This window comes from Molossus molossus, unplaced genomic scaffold, assembly GCF_014108415.1.
Source record: "Molossus molossus isolate mMolMol1 unplaced genomic scaffold, mMolMol1.p scaffold_m16_p_13, whole genome shotgun sequence".
NCBI lineage: Eukaryota > Metazoa > Chordata > Mammalia > Chiroptera > Molossidae > Molossus > Molossus molossus.
This window is the reverse complement of record NW_023425348.1, coordinates 42,074,492-42,094,677: the sequence shown is the minus strand read 5'-3', so window position 1 is coordinate 42,094,677 and position 20,186 is coordinate 42,074,492. Positions and strand designations below refer to the sequence as shown.

The window sequence follows — 20,186 nt, the reverse complement described above, 5'->3', positions numbered from 1 at the left end:
AAACGCAAAAGTCTTACATTTCCCATTAGTGCATCACAACTAAACACATCACAACATAGTGCTTTAACTGTCAAATCAGACTTACATGAATCTCATGTGATTCTGTGATCCTAACCAACACCAATCTTAACTAATAATTTAAAGGGTGCAGGCATTTATAAGGTACAGATAAACAGTTTTCCTTGGAGAAATCTGATCCTGTCAAATGCAGATGCTCATAAAAAGTTATTTTCTCTCCTATGCTAGGATACAGTCTGGTCTTGGACTTAAAATGTGTGGTGTGTTATGGGCAAAGTATGTGGAAACACTGCTTCATAGAAGGAGGCTTTGTGGTTATGGAGCATCCATATATTACATCCCATTAATTATATAATTCCAGCCAGCCATGTTTCCCCCCTACAAATCTATAAGTTCCAGGTTTATTTACAATAAGCAACCCAGTTAGAAATTTTCATAGATAAGAATTCATGGTTATTTTTTTTTTTTTGGCTAATAAGTATGTTTAGTAAGTGTGTTTCCCAGAAGGTTGGGTTATTAACATGTTTACAGGAGTTTTGATTGAGGTCATTCATTTCTCTCTGAGCATCCCTAGATAAAAGGGGAATGGGTTACAGGCCTGGTGCTAACCCTTTCTTGCCAGGTTTATTCTCAGTACACTAAAACTAAAACTCCAAGCCCTACAGAATCTCCCTTGCCAATAGAAGCAGACTCTCCTCCCAAGTTTTATAACCCCAGTCCTCATGGTTTGAAGGCCTAACCAATGCAGTTAGTTCCAAGGAAATGCCAAGCCTTCTCATACCCCACCTCTCTCTCTTCGCATTGCCTACAGACTCAAACCTGGGATAAATGATCAATGCCTTAAGAGATAAAGGCTTTATTCATTTATATTGACAAAAGCCCTGTAAAATATGTGTGAGAATGAATCCTAAGGGTGCTAGGCAAGGAGAAATAACATAATTTTAGATCGGGCTATGTAGTGATATGTGTATATCTACTACTCCTGTGAATTAAAGTTTACCTGAATCCAGGTATTATGCATCTCAAATTTGTTCTGTTTCTGTAGTTGTCTAAACCTTGGCTCAGAAGTAGCTTATGCTTAATGAAACTAGGATGCCAACAATTTCTTGGTGTAATATAGAAGAAAATATTCAAACATTTATTGAGAAAAGTTTGGTGAAATGCTATCACCCATGATAAGCTAATCCACTCCCTATCATGTTCTAAAGGAGGTCTCAGAGGACACTGGAAATACACTGGTGAGGAGAGTGTCAGCTTCCATGAAGAGCGCTGCAGTGGCTCTCCTCTACGCCTGAATAAAGGTGAGAGATGCTGCCCTGGCCGGTTTGGCTCAGTGGTTAGAGCATTGGCCTGCGGTCCAGAGAGACCCGGGTTCCGTTCCCGCTAAGGGCACGTACCTCGGTTGCAGTTTGTCCCCAGCCCTGGTTGGGTCGTGCGGATGGCAGCCACTCGATGTGTACCTTTCATGTTGATCTCTCTCTCTCTCTCTTTCTCTCTCTCTCTCTCTCTCTCTCTCTCTCCCTCTCTCCCTCTCCCCCTCTCCCTCTCTCTCCCTCCCGCTCTATCTGAACAAAAAAAGAAAAAATGTCCTCTGGTGAGGATAAAAAAAAATGGTGAGAATGCTGCCACTGAAACTGGCTTCCTGAATTCAAAGGCAATGATGAGATCCTGCTGTGGCAGAGGCCATGTAGCAGCACTAACTGACAGAGACATGGTAGGCATAGTTTTTACAATAGGGACAAGCTTAGAATGGTTATCAGAATGGTTTATCCCACAGGGATTCTTTGTAGTGACTAGCTGATCATGGTGTCCCAACTCAAAAACAGACAGTGATCTCAATGAGATCTATTTTCTTCACTTCTCAATCTACATTGTTTCCCTATAAGACCTTATGACTTCAAAATCCATTTGTTCTAATAACTTAAAGTTATATTTGCAGTTGATATGTCTCTTGAGTACAAGAAAATTTAAGGAGACTACTCAGAAAGTTTGACATGTTCCTGGATTTAGGATACACAAAGAAATGTATCGAACCTATACCTGAAATAGTCTATAAAAAAAGCAAGAGGCTGTGGGTGGAGCTGCTCAAGTACAACGGAACAAAATGAAAGAGGCTATGTTGGAAATGACCTACATGTTCACAGATGGTAGGGCAACAGTGCCTACTGTCTGGGGACCAAAAAGCACCTTTGATAGAAGGCAAGCTGGCGCCATTTTTAAAAGCTCCAAATGAAGGGGCCTCACCAGACATAATTCAGGGGTATAGGAGGACAGGCATTGACTCCACCAAGAGAGTTGAAGTCAAGGTTCTCAGAGAGCTGAAGCAGAAGGGTCTCTGAAAATACACATAGAAAAAGGCCATGGGGTAAAGAGCCAACAACTGTGCATTTACCTGGTCCTGATGGATCAACTCCAGATGACCCTCTTGCCCTTCCTTATGGGACTGTGTTCTTTTATTCTGCTTCCTACTCCCCCTGAGCCCTCCTTTGGTGAGAGAGAGGTAAAAGGACCATCATGCTCTCTCTACCAGTGCAGGCTTCCAGCAGCAGGGGAGGGGGAAAGTCTTATAAAGTTGGAGTCTGGGTTATTACAATGAACTGAATTTTCAATGACTGACATGAGAATGTTCTTGACATTATATAGGACTGGGAAAGTAATGGAGCTTGCCTAAGACTTTACTGGGATGGGAAGAAGAGAGTCACAGAGTAAGTTTAATAAGGAGTGGTAAGAAAAAATAAAGTGTGGGTTCAGATCCTTCAGTAAATCAGTGACACCTGTTAGAATTTTAATTTCTGTTAAAACAGAGTAAGTCGATTACTTTTTTCTAAGGGGAACAATGAAGAAAGCACAACTCTGTACAGAACACTGAGTGCCAAAGGGACACATTCTGTCCTGGTCTAAGATCTCCTATGAAGATTCAGATGTCCTACCTTATGATTCCAGTGCAGGTACAGTTCATACCCTTCCCAAACCAACAAAAATCCAAGTATCTGACAAGACAAAGAAGAAAAAGGAGGTTATTTTGAAATCACCAAGCTGTGGCCCACAGCACTGTTCTGTGTTCAAATGCCTTTCACTACATTCACTTCTTGCTATCCTTGTGCTTTTCAACCACTGGGAGCTTGCCACGCTGTTCCTCTGTCTGAGAAGCTCTCCCTCCCCATGCCGCTGACCTTTCAAAGCCAGTTCGTATGTCACTTCCTATTCGTAACCTGTACCAGCACCCCCAGGAAGAATTATTATTTTCTCTGGAATTTCATAACAAACCACCACACTGATATCCTTCCTGAGTTCCTACCAATTCCTTTTCCCTGGGATGGACCTTATTCCTGGTATTACTTAGACCCACTTGTCAGAGAACAGAAGTCAGGGGCCAGGCCTTCCCAGGGTCATTTAAAAACTCTTTCTTAAAGAACAAGTGTCATGTTACAACTGTTAACCACTGTTGCTAACACTGGTATTTAGTCAATAAATCTTAGATTTCAATATAAATCTAGCCAGTCACCAAGTCAGTGTAGAGATAGAAACTGAAAACTGGAGTCCTCAGATGCTCGGGACATTACTAAGAGCTGGGATATATATGGCACTTACCTTTTTATCAAAATAATGTTATGTATATGATTTCATTTCTTCTTTACCCAGCCCTATAAGATACCATTATATTAAATATTATCACTCTCATTTCAAAGAGAAGAAACTGAGTCTCAGAAGAGTTACATGACTTGACCAAAGTTACAAAGTAACCCAAAGATAGAGCAGGAAACAGAACCTAGGGCTCCCTCTTTGTTCACTGATGTATCCATTGTATGCATCCCAAAAGGGTAGGATAGAGTAGGGTTTGTTTAAATATGCTCATTATTTGACAGTAGAACTCATGCCTGCCTCAGAAGCTAACACAATAAACAGCATTTCACGCTTGTGTATGAAAGCAGTACAATTCAGTGGCCAGTCTGCCCCAGACCACATCACTCATCTGCATTTTCCCCATTATAAAGAGAAGTATCTAACTGGTCTCCCTGCCTATAGTCACTCTCCACACCACAACTACCAGGGTAATTTTCCTAAAATAGAAATCTGATTTATGCCAAATGTCTTAGAGTTACTTTCCAGACCTTCCAAAAGCTGTCACAGGCCTATGTCTTCATCGTGCCCTTCATGCTAACAGAACTGACCTTTCCCTCTTACGTTGTCACACCCCAAATTTTTCTATCTCGCCAACTTTGTCATGATGTTCTCTCAGCCTGGAGTGTTCTCCACCCCTGTATACTCACATCCAAATCCAACACTCACTCAGGATCCCTCTCCAGTGCAGACTTTCCCAAGAAACCTTACTTAATTCTCTTGGTAGAACAACCTCTTCTTCTCAGAATCCATTTAGGTCTCTCTGATGACAATTATAATGTTCTGCTTGTGTTCGTTATTTTTTTCCATGATTAAGGTGCCCTGCTATATTCCAAACTCATTGAATTAAGGGACCATTGTAACTTTTCATCTTACACGTATCTCTTTGTAATGCCCTAAATAAAAACATGTTTTTTGGATTTCTGTATACCTAGCACTATCATTCAAATGATTAATACATTTGGCGGGGAGGGGAGAAAAGAATCCAAATAGCACTTGATTTGGAGGTTAGGTTTCTTCTGTGTCAGACAGGAAATCAGTGAGGACAAGAAATCATGATGTAAGAGAGTACATTTCCTATGCATAAGTGGGCACTAAGAAACTACAATTACCTAAAAGTTGTCCTCCCATAAGCTTTCTACTTCCACAGACCTTTCTCTTGCCCAGCCTGAATTTCTCCCACTACATGACATATACAACAGAAGCAGGGTCACTATTGCCAAAAATACATTTTGCTAAAATGTAATTTTCACCTGAACCAGCAGACTAGCATTTGCACTTTATAACAGGTTTTTAAAAACTAGCTAATTTGTAAGGCCCAGAATGACTGGTTCTCAGGAGAAGGGGTATGAAATAAGTTAGTTCAATATGTAAAGGTAATTCTAATGTGAAGCTATGGGTGCTTAAAATAACAGCATTGAGTGAACCATAAAATAGGCTATGAAACAGGGGAATAGAAAAAGAATGTTCTGCCACCCTTTCAAAGGGTCAAAGTGATAAGATGCATCCTCTAATAGCACAAGTGCATTCTTCTCCATCAATCCCTTGTGCCTAAAATTCAAGCAGTTGATGTAAACCCCTTCTATTTTAGACAAGCGTGAGTGATCTTAGGTTCTGAGGGCTCCCAGCACCATCAGGCACTGTACCACAAACAGGAGCACCTCATGAGGCCACTCAGGAAGGGGGTGGGAGAAACGGGGAACATAACTCACCAACAGTAACGAAGTGTAGGCAACCAGGATTGCAAATAAACTCAGCAAAAGAAGAGACCAGAAGTACCAGTATCCTGAAACTAGATAAACAACCCTGCAAAAACATGTTTCAATCCTTAAAATACAGTAGAAAGCAGTAGTGTCTGTGTCAAGGACAGGGTACAAGACTGAACTAGATGAGGCATAAGAAAACAGAAGAATATACAAAAGGAAGCATTTGGGGGAACGTACCTGTAAAGAGCTTTGGCCTGAAATGTTTCTGTGAAGAAATCAGCAGACAGAATTTTGGGAGCTCCCTTATAGGTAACTAATTGTCTTTCTCTTGTGGTATTTAAGATTCTCTCTTTGTCTTTAACCTTTACAATTTTAATTATGATGTGTCTTTGTGTAGGTCTCTTTATGCTTCCTGGACTTGTGTGTCTTTTTCCTTCACCCAGTTAGAGAAGTTTTCAGTCATTATTTCTTCAAATAGTTCTCGATTCCTTGCTCTCTTCTCCCTTTTCCTTTTGGTACTCCTATAATGTGAATGTTGTTATGCTTCATGTTATCACAAAGATCCCTTAAACTATCTTTTTTTATTATTATTCCTTTTCATTTTTGCTGCTCTGGGTGTTTTATTTTTACCTTGTCTTTCAAATCGTTGATTCAATCCTCCTCTGTTTCATCCAACCCACTGTTTATTCTTTCCAGTGTATTCTTCATTTCAGATATTGTATTCTTCATTTCTGACCAGTCCTTTTTTATGGTTTCTACATCCTTTTTCATGCTATTGAACATCCTTACAACCACTACTTTGAACTTATAGCTGATAAAGAGCTTGCTCCCATTTCATTTAGCTCTTTTTCTGGAGATTTCTCCTGTTCCTCCATTTGGGGCCTGTTTCATTGTCTCCCCATTTTGGCTGCCTCTTTGTGTTTGTTTCTATATATTAGACAGATCTTCTATGACTCCCAGTCTTCATGGAGTGGCCTTATGTAGTAAGTGTCCTGTGGGATCCAGTGGTGTAGTATCCTTGATCACCTATGCTGGGTGCTCCAGGAATGTCCTTTGTGTGGGTTATGTACGTCCTCCTACTGTAACTGAGTCTTGATTGTTATGGGCCCATTTGTGCCTGGGATCGACCCTCAGGCTGGCTGACTGTGAGGCTAAACCTGACCACAGTGAGTGAGCTGCTGTGCAGGTGCTGACCACATAAAGCAGAATTCAGCTCAGCACAGTCTGGTGCCTACCGAGATCTCCCTTTAGATATGCTATTTGAAGCTTATTAGATCCTGCTCTGATGTTGTCTAAAACTGGCCACTCATGGTGTTGATTCTGGGTCTCTTGGGAGGTACGCTGGTGCAAGCCAATGTCAAATGCTTCCTGTGACTGGTCCTGGGCAACCTGTTAGGTACTACAAACGATCCACAGTTTGTAGCTGCCTCTGCTGGGCCTGGTACACACAAGAAACACCAAGCTGTGCACCAAGGCTGGCTTTTACCAACACCAGGACTGGGGACAGGTCACCAAAAGTCCCAAGGCAACCCAAGATCAGCCTCCTCTTGCTTCCACCTGACTGCTAGGGTCAGTCAATGAAAAAGCCTCTGGCAGTACTCAAGTTGCATGTGGCAGGTTTACAGTGAGTCTCCAAGTGGGGTCAAGTGGTTGTACCATGATAAGGAGGTGCTAATCAGCCTTCGGGAAAGGTGGGGGTATGGCCCCCATACCAGAGCCACACAACTCACTCTGTCTCATACTTTGCCCCAACATCAGCAGGGTAGAGCCACTAGAAGTTAGGCAGGTTCATCCTCCAGAGCTCAGAGGGTGGATCTGCCAGAAGTCCAGAGGATGGTTCTAGCAGATCTCCAGTGAGGGGTAAGCATCAGTCAGCTTCACAGAAAAGTGAGGGGAATGGCCTCCTCCCCATAGCCACTTAACTCATTCACTGACACCCTCTGAGTCTGCACAGACCTTTAAACCCTGGCCAAGGCAGGTGATCCTCAGCAGGGCATGAGCTCCACAGGGTGGAGTAAAAGGTAATTGCTCTATTCTATAAAAGAGTTTTGGATTGTTAAAATAGTCCTGATGTGTTCTTTTCCAAAAGTAGTTTATGAGAGAAAACTACTAATGATTTGCTAAGAAAAACAGTGTTATACTAGGTCTAAGTATCATATATCAAAAATAGAGACTCTTGACTTCCAATCAAAATGGCAGCATAGGTAAACGCGGTATCACCTCCTCCCACAACCACATAAAAATTACAACTAAACTACAAAACAACCATCATTCAGAATCACCTGAAATCAAGCTGAATGGAAGTCCTACAACAAAATTAAATAAGAAACCACATCCAGATTGGCAGGAGGGGCGAAGGCGTGGGCCTGTGCTGGTCCCACACCTATGTGTGGCAGATAAAAATCAGGAGGGATACCTCAGCTGCAAAGGTCCTCCCTGAGAAGCAAGGTGTCCCCATCTCACACCAGGCAACCAGCTCAGGGTTCCAGTGCCAGGAAGAGAAGTCCCCATAACATCTGGCTATAAAAACCAGTGAAAACTGAGGCTAAGGCTCCTGGAGCCCCAGGCAGTTCTTCTTAAGGGGCCCATACATGGACTTACTCAGACTTACTTCTCTCTGAACTCCAGCATAAGGGAGGCATCTCAAAAGGCACCAGAGACATATAGGGGAAAACTGAGTTGTTTGGCATCAGGGTGAAGGCTGAAGAGGCAGCTTTCTCCTGTACAGACATGCTGATGGAGGTCATTGTTCCTTTGGTGAGCCCTTCCCCCACAAGGCCAGCAAACGGGTACCATATCTGGGACTCCAGCAATCTGGCTCACACTGTTTGCCCTGCCCTGGTGATTCCCTGAGGCCCTGTCCCATCCAACTTTCAAGCCCACCCAAGCTGTTACCAGTGGCTTTACCATAGCAATGTCCTGTCTTGTCTCCTGTTTCAGATTTTCCTAAATGCTCTCAAAAAAGCAGCAACTGGTCTCAGCAAGCCCCATACTTCTTACTAAGTGGCCCCAGGTTGGCACTAGGTGCAGCCAGCCTTGGTTTACAACTTGGCTTTGCCTGGGCACCTCTAAGCCCAGCAAAAGAAGCAGCCATCTGCAGACCACTATCTCTGTAGCTTATGTCTAGTGGCCCTGGGTAGAACACATGCAGTGGCTGACCTTGCCCCAGAGCCAGCACACCTAGTGAACAGTGTCAGACTATGGCAAAACACCACCACCTAACCACCTCCACAAGTGACACATTCAAGGAATGAACTCAGTGGGTACCAGAGCCTTGCTGAAGTAAGTCTTGCTCTATGTGATGGTCCGTTATGCAGCTGATCACCAAGGTAGTCAGACGTCGGTGTATAGTGGGCACAGCCAGTCCTTGCAACTGATCAGCCTGAGTAAAACCCTCCCATTGACATGCCAACAGAAATCAAGACTCAATTACAACAGAAGGGTGTAAAGTCCACACAAGAGGTGTACCTCGAGGGCCCAGCTGGGAAACAAGAGAGGCTGTGCTCTGGACCCTACAGGATACCTACTACAATTGGCCACCTAGCAAGCCCAAGAGACATAGCAACTCTACCTAATACATAGAAACAAACACAGGGAGGCAGCCAAAATGAGGAGACAAAGAAACAGGTCCCAAATAAAAGAACAGAACAAAACTCCAGGAAAAGAACTAAACAAATGGAGATAAGCAATCTAACAGATGCAGAGTTCAAAACACTGCCTATAAGGATGCTCAATGAACTTAGTGAGGGCCTCAAAAGCATAAAAAAATGACCAGTCAGAAATGAAGGATGCATAGTCAGAAATGAAGGAGGCACTAACTGAAATGAAGAATAATTTACACAGACTCAATAGTAGAGTAGGTAAAGCCAAGAAGCAAGCCATCTATTTGGAATATAAGGAAGCAAAAAACACCCAATCAGAACAGTAAAAAGAAAAAAGAATTTTTTAAAAATGAGCATAGTGTAAGGAGCCTCTGGGACAACTTCCAGCATACCAACATTTGCATCACGGGGGTGTCAGAAGAAAAAGAGAGAGCAAGAAATTGAAAACCTATTAGAAACAATAATGACAGAAAACTTCCCTAACTTGGTGAAGGAGACAGACATTCAAGTCCAGGAAGTACAGAGAGTCCCAAATAAGATGAACCCAAAGAGGTCCACACCAAGACACATCATCATCAAAATGCAAAAGGTTCACGACAAAGAGAGAATCTTAAAAGCAGCAAGAGAAAAGCAGTTAAGTTACCTACAACGGAGCTCCCATGAGGCTGTCAGCTGATTTCTCAAAAGAAAGTCTGCAGGCCAGAAGGGAGTGGCAAGAGATATTCAAGGTGATGAAAAGCAACAATCTACAACCAAGATTACTCTATCCTGCAAAACTATCATTTAGAATCAATGGACATATCAAGAGTTTCCCAGACAAGGAAAAGCTAGCTAAAGGAGTTCATCACCACCAAACCAGTATTATATGAAATGCTGAAGGGTCTTCTTGAAGAAAAAGAAGATAAAAAATATGAACAATAAAATAGCAATAAGTACATATCTATGAATATTTGAATCTACAAACAAAATGAAGAAGCAGAACAGAAACAGACTCATAAGTACAGAGAACATTTTGTTGGTTGCCAGATGGGAGGGGGTTTGGCGGGATGGGTGAAAAAGGTGAAGGGATTAAGAAGTACAAATTGGTTGTTAGACTGACAAACCTCAAAGGAAAGAGGGGGGATAAACCAAAGAACTTACAGGCATATAATGTAACCAATGGACAAACAATAATGTGGGGAAAGGCAGGAGGGGTGTGGGAGCATGGAGGGGGCCGTCAATAAGGGGAAAAGGAGGAACATCTGTAATAAATTCAACAATAAAGATACGTTAAAAAATATTAAGGGAGATTCCAAAATGGCGGCACAGTGAATGGAAGCTACACAGACTATCTCCCAGGACCAAACTGGAATTATAACTAAAATGAAGACAAATCATCAGGAAAAAACAAAAGTAGCTTGCAAGGACCATATATCCAGGGACACTGAATCGATCCTGGTAGGATAGTGAAGGCCCAAGAGCAGGGCTGGGAGCCCACAGACAGCAGCAGTCTTAGCTGTGAGCAGTGCCCTCAGAGTTAAAATCCCAAGCCCACTCCACAGTACAGAGGTCCGGGACAGAGCGCTAAAATAGCCATAGCCACTCACCTTGAGCTCCAGCAGAAGGAAGGCAGACTGAACTGAAACTGTGTGGGGACACTCGGGATTTGGAGGGTGCTCAGAGCTTTTGCTGAGTAGTGGCCATGCAGGACGGTGGCCATCTTACTCCTTCCCAGGGCTCTGGGGAAAAGCAGTGGCCCCTCTCTCGAAGATTCAACCCCACCCAGGTGGGACATTGAAATGCAAATTGAGGCTCATTAATAACCAGCATCTGCCCCACCCTTTGGAAATCCTCTTAAGATGAACACCTGAGAAAGTTTTTCATTCAACTGAGAACCCACGCCTCTTCAAATAAGCTACACTAATAGCCTCTAGGTGAGTGGTTCTCAACCTTCCTAAAGTCACGACCCTTTAATACAGTTCCTTATGTTGTGGTGACTCCCAACCATAAAATTATTTTTGTTGCTACTTCATAACTGTAATTTTGCTACTGTTATGTCTTAGGCAACCCATGTGAAAGGGTCGTTCGACCACCAAAGTGGTCACGACCCACACATTAAAAACCGCTGTTCTAGGCAGAAAGCTAGAGAATAACTGAACCATTCCTGGGCTTGCAAATCTACCCAGAAAAGTAAGACTTGACAGTGGTGTTTAACATGGGTCCTCCCACGCTCATCCAAACCCAGCAGAGGAAGTCAAAAACAGCAGAACACCAACACCCACAGGGAAAATTTGGCAGGCTCCAAAACCCACTGAGGTAGCCAAAATCATGAAATAAATCCCAAATGAAAAAACAAGGGACCACTACCAAAGATGAGATAAATGAAATGCAGTTAAGCAATTTATCCGAGGTAGAATTCAGACCCATGATCTTGAGGAAGCTCAACAATATGAGTAAGAACAATATGAGCTCAACACTATGAGTAAAGACATAGAAACATTGAAAATCAACCAATTGGAAATAAAAAACCACCAAAAAACAAAAACAAAAACAAAAAAACAAAGAATGACATAGCAGAAATAAAGAACTCATTGGAAGGACTAAACAGCAGAGTAGAGGAAACTGAGAACTGGATCAATGAATTAGAAGACAGGGTGGGAAAAAAATCAACCAATCAGAGAACCAAAAGAAAAAAACAATTAAAAAACAGGAAGACAGCCCTGGCTGGTTTGGCTCAGCGGTTAGAGCGTCGGCCTGCGGTCCTGAGAGACCCGGGTTCGGTTCCCGCTAAGGGCACGTACCTTGGTTGCAGTTTGTCCCCGGCCCTGGTCGGTTGTGCAGGTGGCAGCCACTTGATGTGTTCCTTTCACGTCGATGTTTCTCTCTCTCTCTCTGTTCCTCTCTCTCCCTCCCACTCTACCTAAACAAAAAATGGAAAAATGTCCTCGGGTGAGGATAAAAAAAAAAACAACAAAAAAAACAGGAAGACAGCCTAAGAGAACTGTGAGACAACTGGAAATGTAATAATATTCGCATCATAGGAGTCCCCGAAGAAGAAAATGAGCAAGGGTTAGAGAATATATTTGAAGAAATAGTGACAGAAAACTTTCCTAATTTGGTGAAAGAAGAAGGCATTCAAGTTCAAGAAGCACAGAGAGCCCCAAGTAAGAAGAACCCAAACACGCCCACACTACAACACATCATCATTAAAATGACAAAAATTCAAGACAAAGAGAGAATCCTAAAGGCAGCAAGAGATAAGCAACAAGTTACATACACAGGAAACCCCATAAGGCTCTCAGCTGACTTCTCAACAGAAACACTACAGGCCAGAAGGGAATGGCATGAAGTAATCAAGGTCATGAAAAACAAGGATCTGAATCCAAGACTACTCTATCCAGCAAGGCTATAATTCAGCATAGAAAGTCAAATAAAGAGCTTTCCTGACCAAAAAAAGGGTAAGGGAATACATTGGCACCAAACCAGCACTGCAAGAAATGTTAAAAGGACTGTTGTAATTCGTAGAAGAAATAGGAAGAAAAATAGAACCACACTAAACAAAAATGGCAATAAATAAGTACATATCAATAATCACCTTAAATGTAAATGAATTGAATTCTCCAATAAAAAGACAGAGAGTAGCTGATTGGATAAGAAAGCATGACTCATCTATATGTTGTTTACAAGAGACCCACCTCACAACAAAAGACTCACATAGGTTGAAAGTGAAGGGATAGAAAAAAATCTTCCAAGGAAACAGAAAGGGAAAAAAGGCTGGGGTAGCAATACTCATATCTGATAAAATAGACTTCAGAATGAAGGCCATAACTAGAGACAAAGAAGGCCACTACATAATATTGAAAGGATCTATCCAACAAAAAGATGTAACCTTGGTAAACATATACACACTGAATATAGGAGCACCAAAATACATTTAAAAAAACTTCTGGGAACTTCAAAGGAGAAATCAACAGCAATACAATCATAGCAGGGGACTCAACTCCCTGCTGACATCACTGGATAGATCCTCTAGACAAAAAATTAACAAGGAAACAGAGACTCTAAATGATGCACTAGATCAAATGGAGTTAATGGATATCTACAGAGAATTATACCCCAAAACTGCAGAATTCACATTCTTCTCAAAACATTCCCAAATATAGACTATATGTTGAGACATAAAGTAAGTCTCTACAAGTTCAAAAAGATTGAAATCATATCAAGCATCTTCTCAGATCACAATGGCTTGAAACTAGAAATCAATTATAACAAAAACATTCAAACACATGGAGGCTAAATAGCATGTTATTAAACAAAAAAAATGTGTCACCAAGAAGATCAAAGAAGAAATTAAAAACTTCCTGGAAACCAATGAAAATCTATGGGATGCAGCAAAAGCAGTCCTGAGAGGGAAGTTCAGAGCACTACAGGCCTACCTCAAGAAACATGAAAAATTTCTAATTGACTTTCTAACCCTACAACTTATAGAACTAGAAAGTAAACAAAAATAAAAACCCACAGCAAGTAGAAGGAAAGAAATATTAAAGGTCAGAGCAGAAATAAACGACATAGAAACTAAAAAAACAAAAACAAAAACAATGCAAAAGATCAATGAAACAAAGATCTGGTTCTTTGAAAAGATAAACAAATTCATGGACCCTTAGCCAGACTCAGGAAGAAACAAGGAGAGAGAACCCAAATAAGCAAAATCAGAAATGAAAAAGGAGAAGTAACAACTGACAGCACAGAAATACAAAGGATCGCTAACAAATACTATGAACAATTAAACGCCAACAAGTTGAACAATCTAGGCGAAATGGACAAATTTCTAGAAAAACAGTCTCTCAAAACTGAACCAGGAAGAGATAGAAAACTTGAACAGACCCATAACAAATAAGGAAATTGAAGATGTAATAAAAAATTTAAAAAAAAATTCCCAGCAAACAAAAGCCCAGGCCTGGACAGCTTCATTGGAGAGTTTTACCGAACATTCAAAGAAGATGTAACACCCATTCTCCTCAAACTATTCCAAAATATCCAAGAAGACAGAAAACTTCCAAACTCATTTTATGAGGCCAGCATAATCCTAATTCCAAAACCAGATAAAGACACTACAAAGAACAAAAACTACAGGCCAATATCCCTGATGAACATAGATGCCAAACTCCTTAACAACATATTAGCAAATCAGATCCAGCGATACATTAAAAAAATTATTCACCATGACCAAGTGGGATTCATCCCAGGGATGCAAGGCTGGTACAATATTCTCAAATCAATAAATGTGGTACACCACATAAACAAAATGAAAGATAAAAACCATATGGTGGTATCAATAGGCGCTGGAAAAGCATTCAACAAAATCCAGCACCCATTTCTGATAAAAATGCTCAGCAAAGTGGGAATGGAGGGATCATATCTTGACATAATAAAGATCATATATGAAAGACCTACAGCCAGCATCATACTCAAAGGGCAAAAATAGAAGTATTTCCCTTAAGAACAGGAACAAGACAAGGATGCCCACTTTTGCCACTCTTATTTAACATAGTTTGGCTCAGCAGTTAGAGCATTGGCCTGTGGACCAAAAAGTCATGGGTTTGATTCCAGTCAAGGGCACGTACCTCAGTTGCGGTTTGGTCCCGGCCCTGATCAGGGTCGTGTAGGAGGCAACCAGTCAATGTCTCTCTCTCACATTGATGTTTCTCTCTTCTCTCTCTCCCACTCCCACCCTCCCTCCCAGTCTATCTGAAGATAAATGAAAAAAAAATGTCCTTGGGTGAGAATTTAAAAAAATTTTTTTATTAGTCATAGGGATATAAAGTACAGCATAGGAAATACAGTCAATAATATTGTGATAACTATGTATGGTGCCAGTTAGGTATTAGAAATATTGGTAGAAACACTTTGTTTTTCTTTTTTTCATCCTCACTCGAGGACATTTTTCCATTTTTTGTTCAGATAGAGTGGGAGGGAGAGAGAGGAAGAGAGAAAGTGAGAGAGAAACAATCGACGTAAAAGGGACACATCGAGTTCCTGCCACCCGCACGACCAACCACTGCTGGAGACAAACTGCAACCAAGGTATATGCCCTTAGCAGGAACCGAACCCTGGTCTCTCTGGACTGCAGGCCGATGCTCTAACCGCTGAGCCAAACTGGCCAGGGCTGGTAGGAACACTTTGTAAAGTATAGTAAAACCTCAATCTAATGGACTAATTTGGGCAAGCAGATGTCCTTTAAAGCCAAAAGTCTGTTATATAATAAAGTATGTTTTCTTAATGCGTATGTTAAAAATTTGACAAATTAGTTAGTTTACCTGTTTTTACTTATGTAGACACATCTGTGTAATTAAAATTAAGTATTAATGAAAAGTTTAATTTCACAGAAAAGTTTTCTATATGTATTACTATAATTTTAAATTTATACTAAATAGATCTAGTAATCCTGTGCTCCACTTAGCAAATGTTAATTTAACAAAGTCATAATACATTGCCTACAACCTTAATAATTAGGATAACCTGTAGGAAATCCTGGTGCCTTTCATCATTGAGCTGCATACATATCTGGCCTAGGACATAAAGAATCTGGAGATCAGATCTAGCAGGAGCAGGGAGAATGTGGGCCCAGGTGCTGCTCCATGCCAACTAAGCTACTAGATATTGGCTTTTCATGAATATGGCTGCAATGCCTGGACCCATCACTGATCTTCAGAGTGTAAATAAAAGGGGGGGGGCTTCTGATTCACTCCCCACTTTCAAATTTTATGAAAATTTTTCTTGTGACTAATCCTAACCCAATTCTATATTAAGAATGGACTTCTGCCCTGGCCAGTTTGCTGAGTGGTTAGAGCGTTGACCCACAGACCAATGAGTCGCAGGTTCAATTCCAGTCCAGGGCACATACCTCAGCTGCAATTCGTCCCGGGCCCTGGTTGGGGTCGTGCGGGAGGCAGCCACTGGATGTGTCCCTTTCACATTGATGTTTCTCTCTCTCTCTCTCTCTCTACCGCCCACTCTATCTGAATAAAAATGGGGGGGAAAAATGTTCTCAGGTGAGGATAAAAAAAAAAAAAAAAAAAGAATGGAATTCTGAGAAATGTAGCTTCGGTTTAGCTAAGTTGACCCAGACAGTACACTGCCAGAGTTTACTTCCACAGTTGGTGTCAACTTGGTGTCTATATACACCTTTTTTATCATCCTTACTTTCAGTCAAACATAATGCAGTTATCTCTCATACAACCAAAAACACACCAACCCTCACTCCAAAAGAAAATACAGTGTACCTATATCACCACTAATAGAAGAATGGGAGAAGAGAAAAACTCATATACACATCTTTATATATGATATATATGTATCATATATCTATGCCATATATTATATATATTTAAAAATATTGGCAAAATTATGGCTCTGTGACCTTTGTCCTGTGGTGTCACACCAGTGATGATATTATGTTAGATGGTAAAAGAAACTTTGCAGATGTAATTAAGATTACTAAACAGCTGACTTTAAAATAGGGAGGTTTTCCTGGATTAGCTAGGTAAATCCAATGTAATCACATGAGCCCTTAAAATCAGAAGAGGAAGGCAGAGAGATGAATAAAGAGGAGAAGTCAGAGCAATTTGAAATGTGAGAAGGGACATACACCACTGCCAGCTTTGAAGACAGAGAAAGCCACAGCTAAGGAATGCATGCACTTGCCTCCAGGAGCTGAGAACAACTCCCATCTGACAACCATTTATAAAAGGGCACATTGTTCCTACAACTAGAAGGAAATGGATTCAGCCAACAACTTGAATGAACCTGGAAGTGGATTCTCACTCAGAGCCTACAGTTAAAAGTTCAGCCTTATGAGATCCTAAGTTGATTACCCAGCCAAGCACGCCTGACTTCTGACCTACAAGACTGTGACATAATAAATGGATAATGTTAGGCCACTCAATTTGTTGTAATTTGTTGAGGCAGCAATAGAAAACTGCCCATTAAACTTACTTGTGACATCAGGACCTGCTGGAGCTCACTCATAAATACAAATTCTATTCGATGACAAAGTATTGCTGTATAAATTCTATCTGCTGCTGAGTATGTTTATGTCAACTATTCATTATAGAACTAGAGAAATAGGGTGGGTTTGGTGGTCCACTTGAGACGAAACACCATTGGCTTGAGCCAAAACACCATTGATTTCCCAACATCCAAAGCCCCTATTCTGCCTGGTGTATCACAGTGGTACTTTATACCTGTAGGAATAAATGTCAGTTCAGAACAAGTGTCCAAAAATGTCCTCTCCCCCACTGCACAGCCACCATGGTAAATGGCCAGAGAGTCTTTTGGTGGGAAACTAGGTGGAAGATTGACAGTATACACTTTTGGCTGTCTAGCATGGTCCTTCCTCAAGGCCTTCCCTTCTCAAAGAATATTGTATTTGGTAAATAAGTGAAATAGAGAACAGAAAAACAACAAAAAAGATTAACAAAACTAAGAGTTGATTATTTGAAAAGATAAACAAAATTGGTAAACCTTTAACAAACCAAACACAAAAAGAACCCAAATAAATAAAATTACAAATAAAAGAGAAGACATTACAACTCATACCACAGAATAGAAAGGTTCATGGAGACTACTGTGAATAACTATATACCACAAACTGGAACACCTACAAAAAATGGATACATTCCTAGAAATATACAATCTACCAAGACAAAATCATTAAGAAATAGAATATCTGAACAGAACAACACAGAGTAAAAAGAATGAATCAGTAATCAAAAACCTCCCAACAAACAAAAGCCCAGAACCACACTGTTTCATTGTTGAATTTTACCACATATTTAAAGAAAAATTAACTCCAATCCTCTCAAACTCTTCCAAAAAATTGAAGAGGAGAGAATACTCCCAAACTCATATTACAAAGCCAACATTACCCTGATACCAAAGCCAAATAAGAACATCAAAAGATAAGAAAACTAAGGGCCAATATACCTGATGAATATAGATGCAAAAATTCACAACAAAATACTGTCAGACTGAATTCAATACCACATTAAAAGGGTCATATACCATGATCAAGTAAGATCCCTGTGATACAATCATGGCTCAACACACAAATCAATAAATGTGATACATCATATTAATACAATGCATGTGATACATCATATTATACAATGCAAGACAAAAATTATATGATCATCTCAACAGATGAAAAAAAAAAAGTATTTGACATAATTCAACATCCCATCATGATAAAAACTCACAACTAATTGGATATAGGAGAAATATACCTCAACATAATAAAGGCCATATATGACAAGTCCACGGCTAACATCTTACTCAACAGTGAAAGGTTGAAAACTTTTCCTTTAAGATCAGAAGCAAGGCAAGGGTACACACTCTCTCCACTCCTATTCAAATAATACTGAAAGTCCTACCCAGAGCAATTAGGCAAGAAAAGGAAATAAAAGGCATCAGAATTAGAAAGAAAGTAAAATTCTCTATTTGCAGATTATATGATTTTATATAGAGAAAATCCTAATGACCACCAAAAAGCTGTAAACCTAATTAATGAATTCAGTAAAAATGCTGGATATAAAATCAATATACAAATATCAGTAGCATTTTTATGCACTAATAATGAATTATTTTTAAAAAGAAAAAAGAAAACAATCCCACTTACAACAGTATCAACAACAATAAAATACCTAAGAATAAATTTAACCAAGGTGGTGAAAGACCTGTTCACTACAAACTGTAAGACAAAGACTTGCAACCTATTTCATCTCATGGCACTCATGAAATGATTAGTAGAATTCTGTGGCACAGCAAAAAATATATTTTTGCTGATCTGACAAAAAAAAATAGGTATAGTTTTTATTCATTCACACTGGATGGCTATTGTTATGTTGGTTGTTGTCATTTAAAAAATATATATTTTTACTGATGTTTAGAGAGACAGGAAGGGAAGAGAGAGAGAGAAGCATCGATTGGCTGCCTCCTGCATGCCCCCTACTGGGGATTGAGCCCAAAACCCTGGCATGTGCCCTGATTGGGAATGAAACTGGCAACTTTTCAGTGCACAAATGATGACCAACCAACTGAGCTACACCGGCCAAGGCTGTTGTCATTTTTTAATTTGACAATCTAAGAAAAAAAGGTCATTGTCCTTGATAGTCAAGTACTGCATGTTTTTTAAATTCTTGTGGCACACCAGTGTTCAGCAGCACAATGGTTGAAAATTGCTGCTAGAAGACATTGATAAAATATATAGAAGACAAAAATAAATGGGAAGATACCCCATGTTCATGGATTAATATATTAATAATGTTAAATTTCCCATACTATCCAAAGCCATTTATAGTTTCAATGCAATCCCCATTCAAGTCCCATAGTGGTTGTAAAAAAGGCATTTTTTTACAAAAAACAAAAACAAAAAAAAGAAAAGCAAGAAATCCTAAAATTCATATTAACCATAAAAGACCCTGAATATCCCAAATAATCTTGAGGGGAAAATCAATGATGGAAGCATCCCACTTCCTGATTTTAAACTATCCTACAAAGCTATAGTAATCAGAACAGTGTAGTATTGGCATAAAAACAAAAACATAGACCAAATCAACAGAATCTAGAGCTTAGATATAAATCCAAGCAGATATAGTCAACTAATATTTGACAAGGGAGCTAGGACTACTGAGTGGAAGAAAGCATCTCTTTAATAAACGATGTGAGGAAAATTGAAAATTCACAATTAAACAATGAAACAGACCCCTATATTACACCACTCACAAAAATTAATTCAAAATGGATGTGAAACCATAAAACTCCGAGAAGAAAATATTGAGAAAAAGTTCCTTCACATGGGTCTTGGCAATGACTTTTTGGACATGACATCTAAAGCAAAAATAAAAAAATAAACAAGTGGTACTACATCAAACTAAAAAGTGTTCACACAGCAAAATAAATGATCAACAAAATGAAGAGGTAACTACAAAATGGGAGAAATTATTAGCAAACCACATGTTGGTAAGGGCTTAGTATTCAAAATATATAAAGAACTCATACAACTCAATAGTAAAAACAACCTAATTTAAGGTAAGCAAAGGATGAATAGAGATTTTTCCAAAGAAGATATTGAAGTGGGCAAAGGTACCTGAAAAGATGCCCAACATCACTAATCAAGAGGAAAATACAAATTGAAACCACAGTGAGATATCACCTCACACATGTTAGAATGGCCATTAACAAAAATAGAATATATAAGTCT

The 20,186-nt window shown here is 40.0% G+C and overlaps 1 protein-coding gene across 1 annotated transcript in view; it reads right to left on the bottom strand.

Annotated features, from left to right (window-relative positions):
• LOC118628537 (glycerophosphodiester phosphodiesterase domain-containing protein 4-like) overlaps positions 1 to 20,186 on the bottom strand; it is a 94,541-nt gene that overhangs the window by 60,493 nt on the left and 13,862 nt on the right. The window contains 2 exon segments of the mRNA XM_036259523.1: positions 2,949 to 3,008; positions 5,352 to 5,445. Of these exon segments, the coding sequence (XP_036115416.1) occupies positions 2,949 to 3,008; positions 5,352 to 5,445 (154 nt within the window).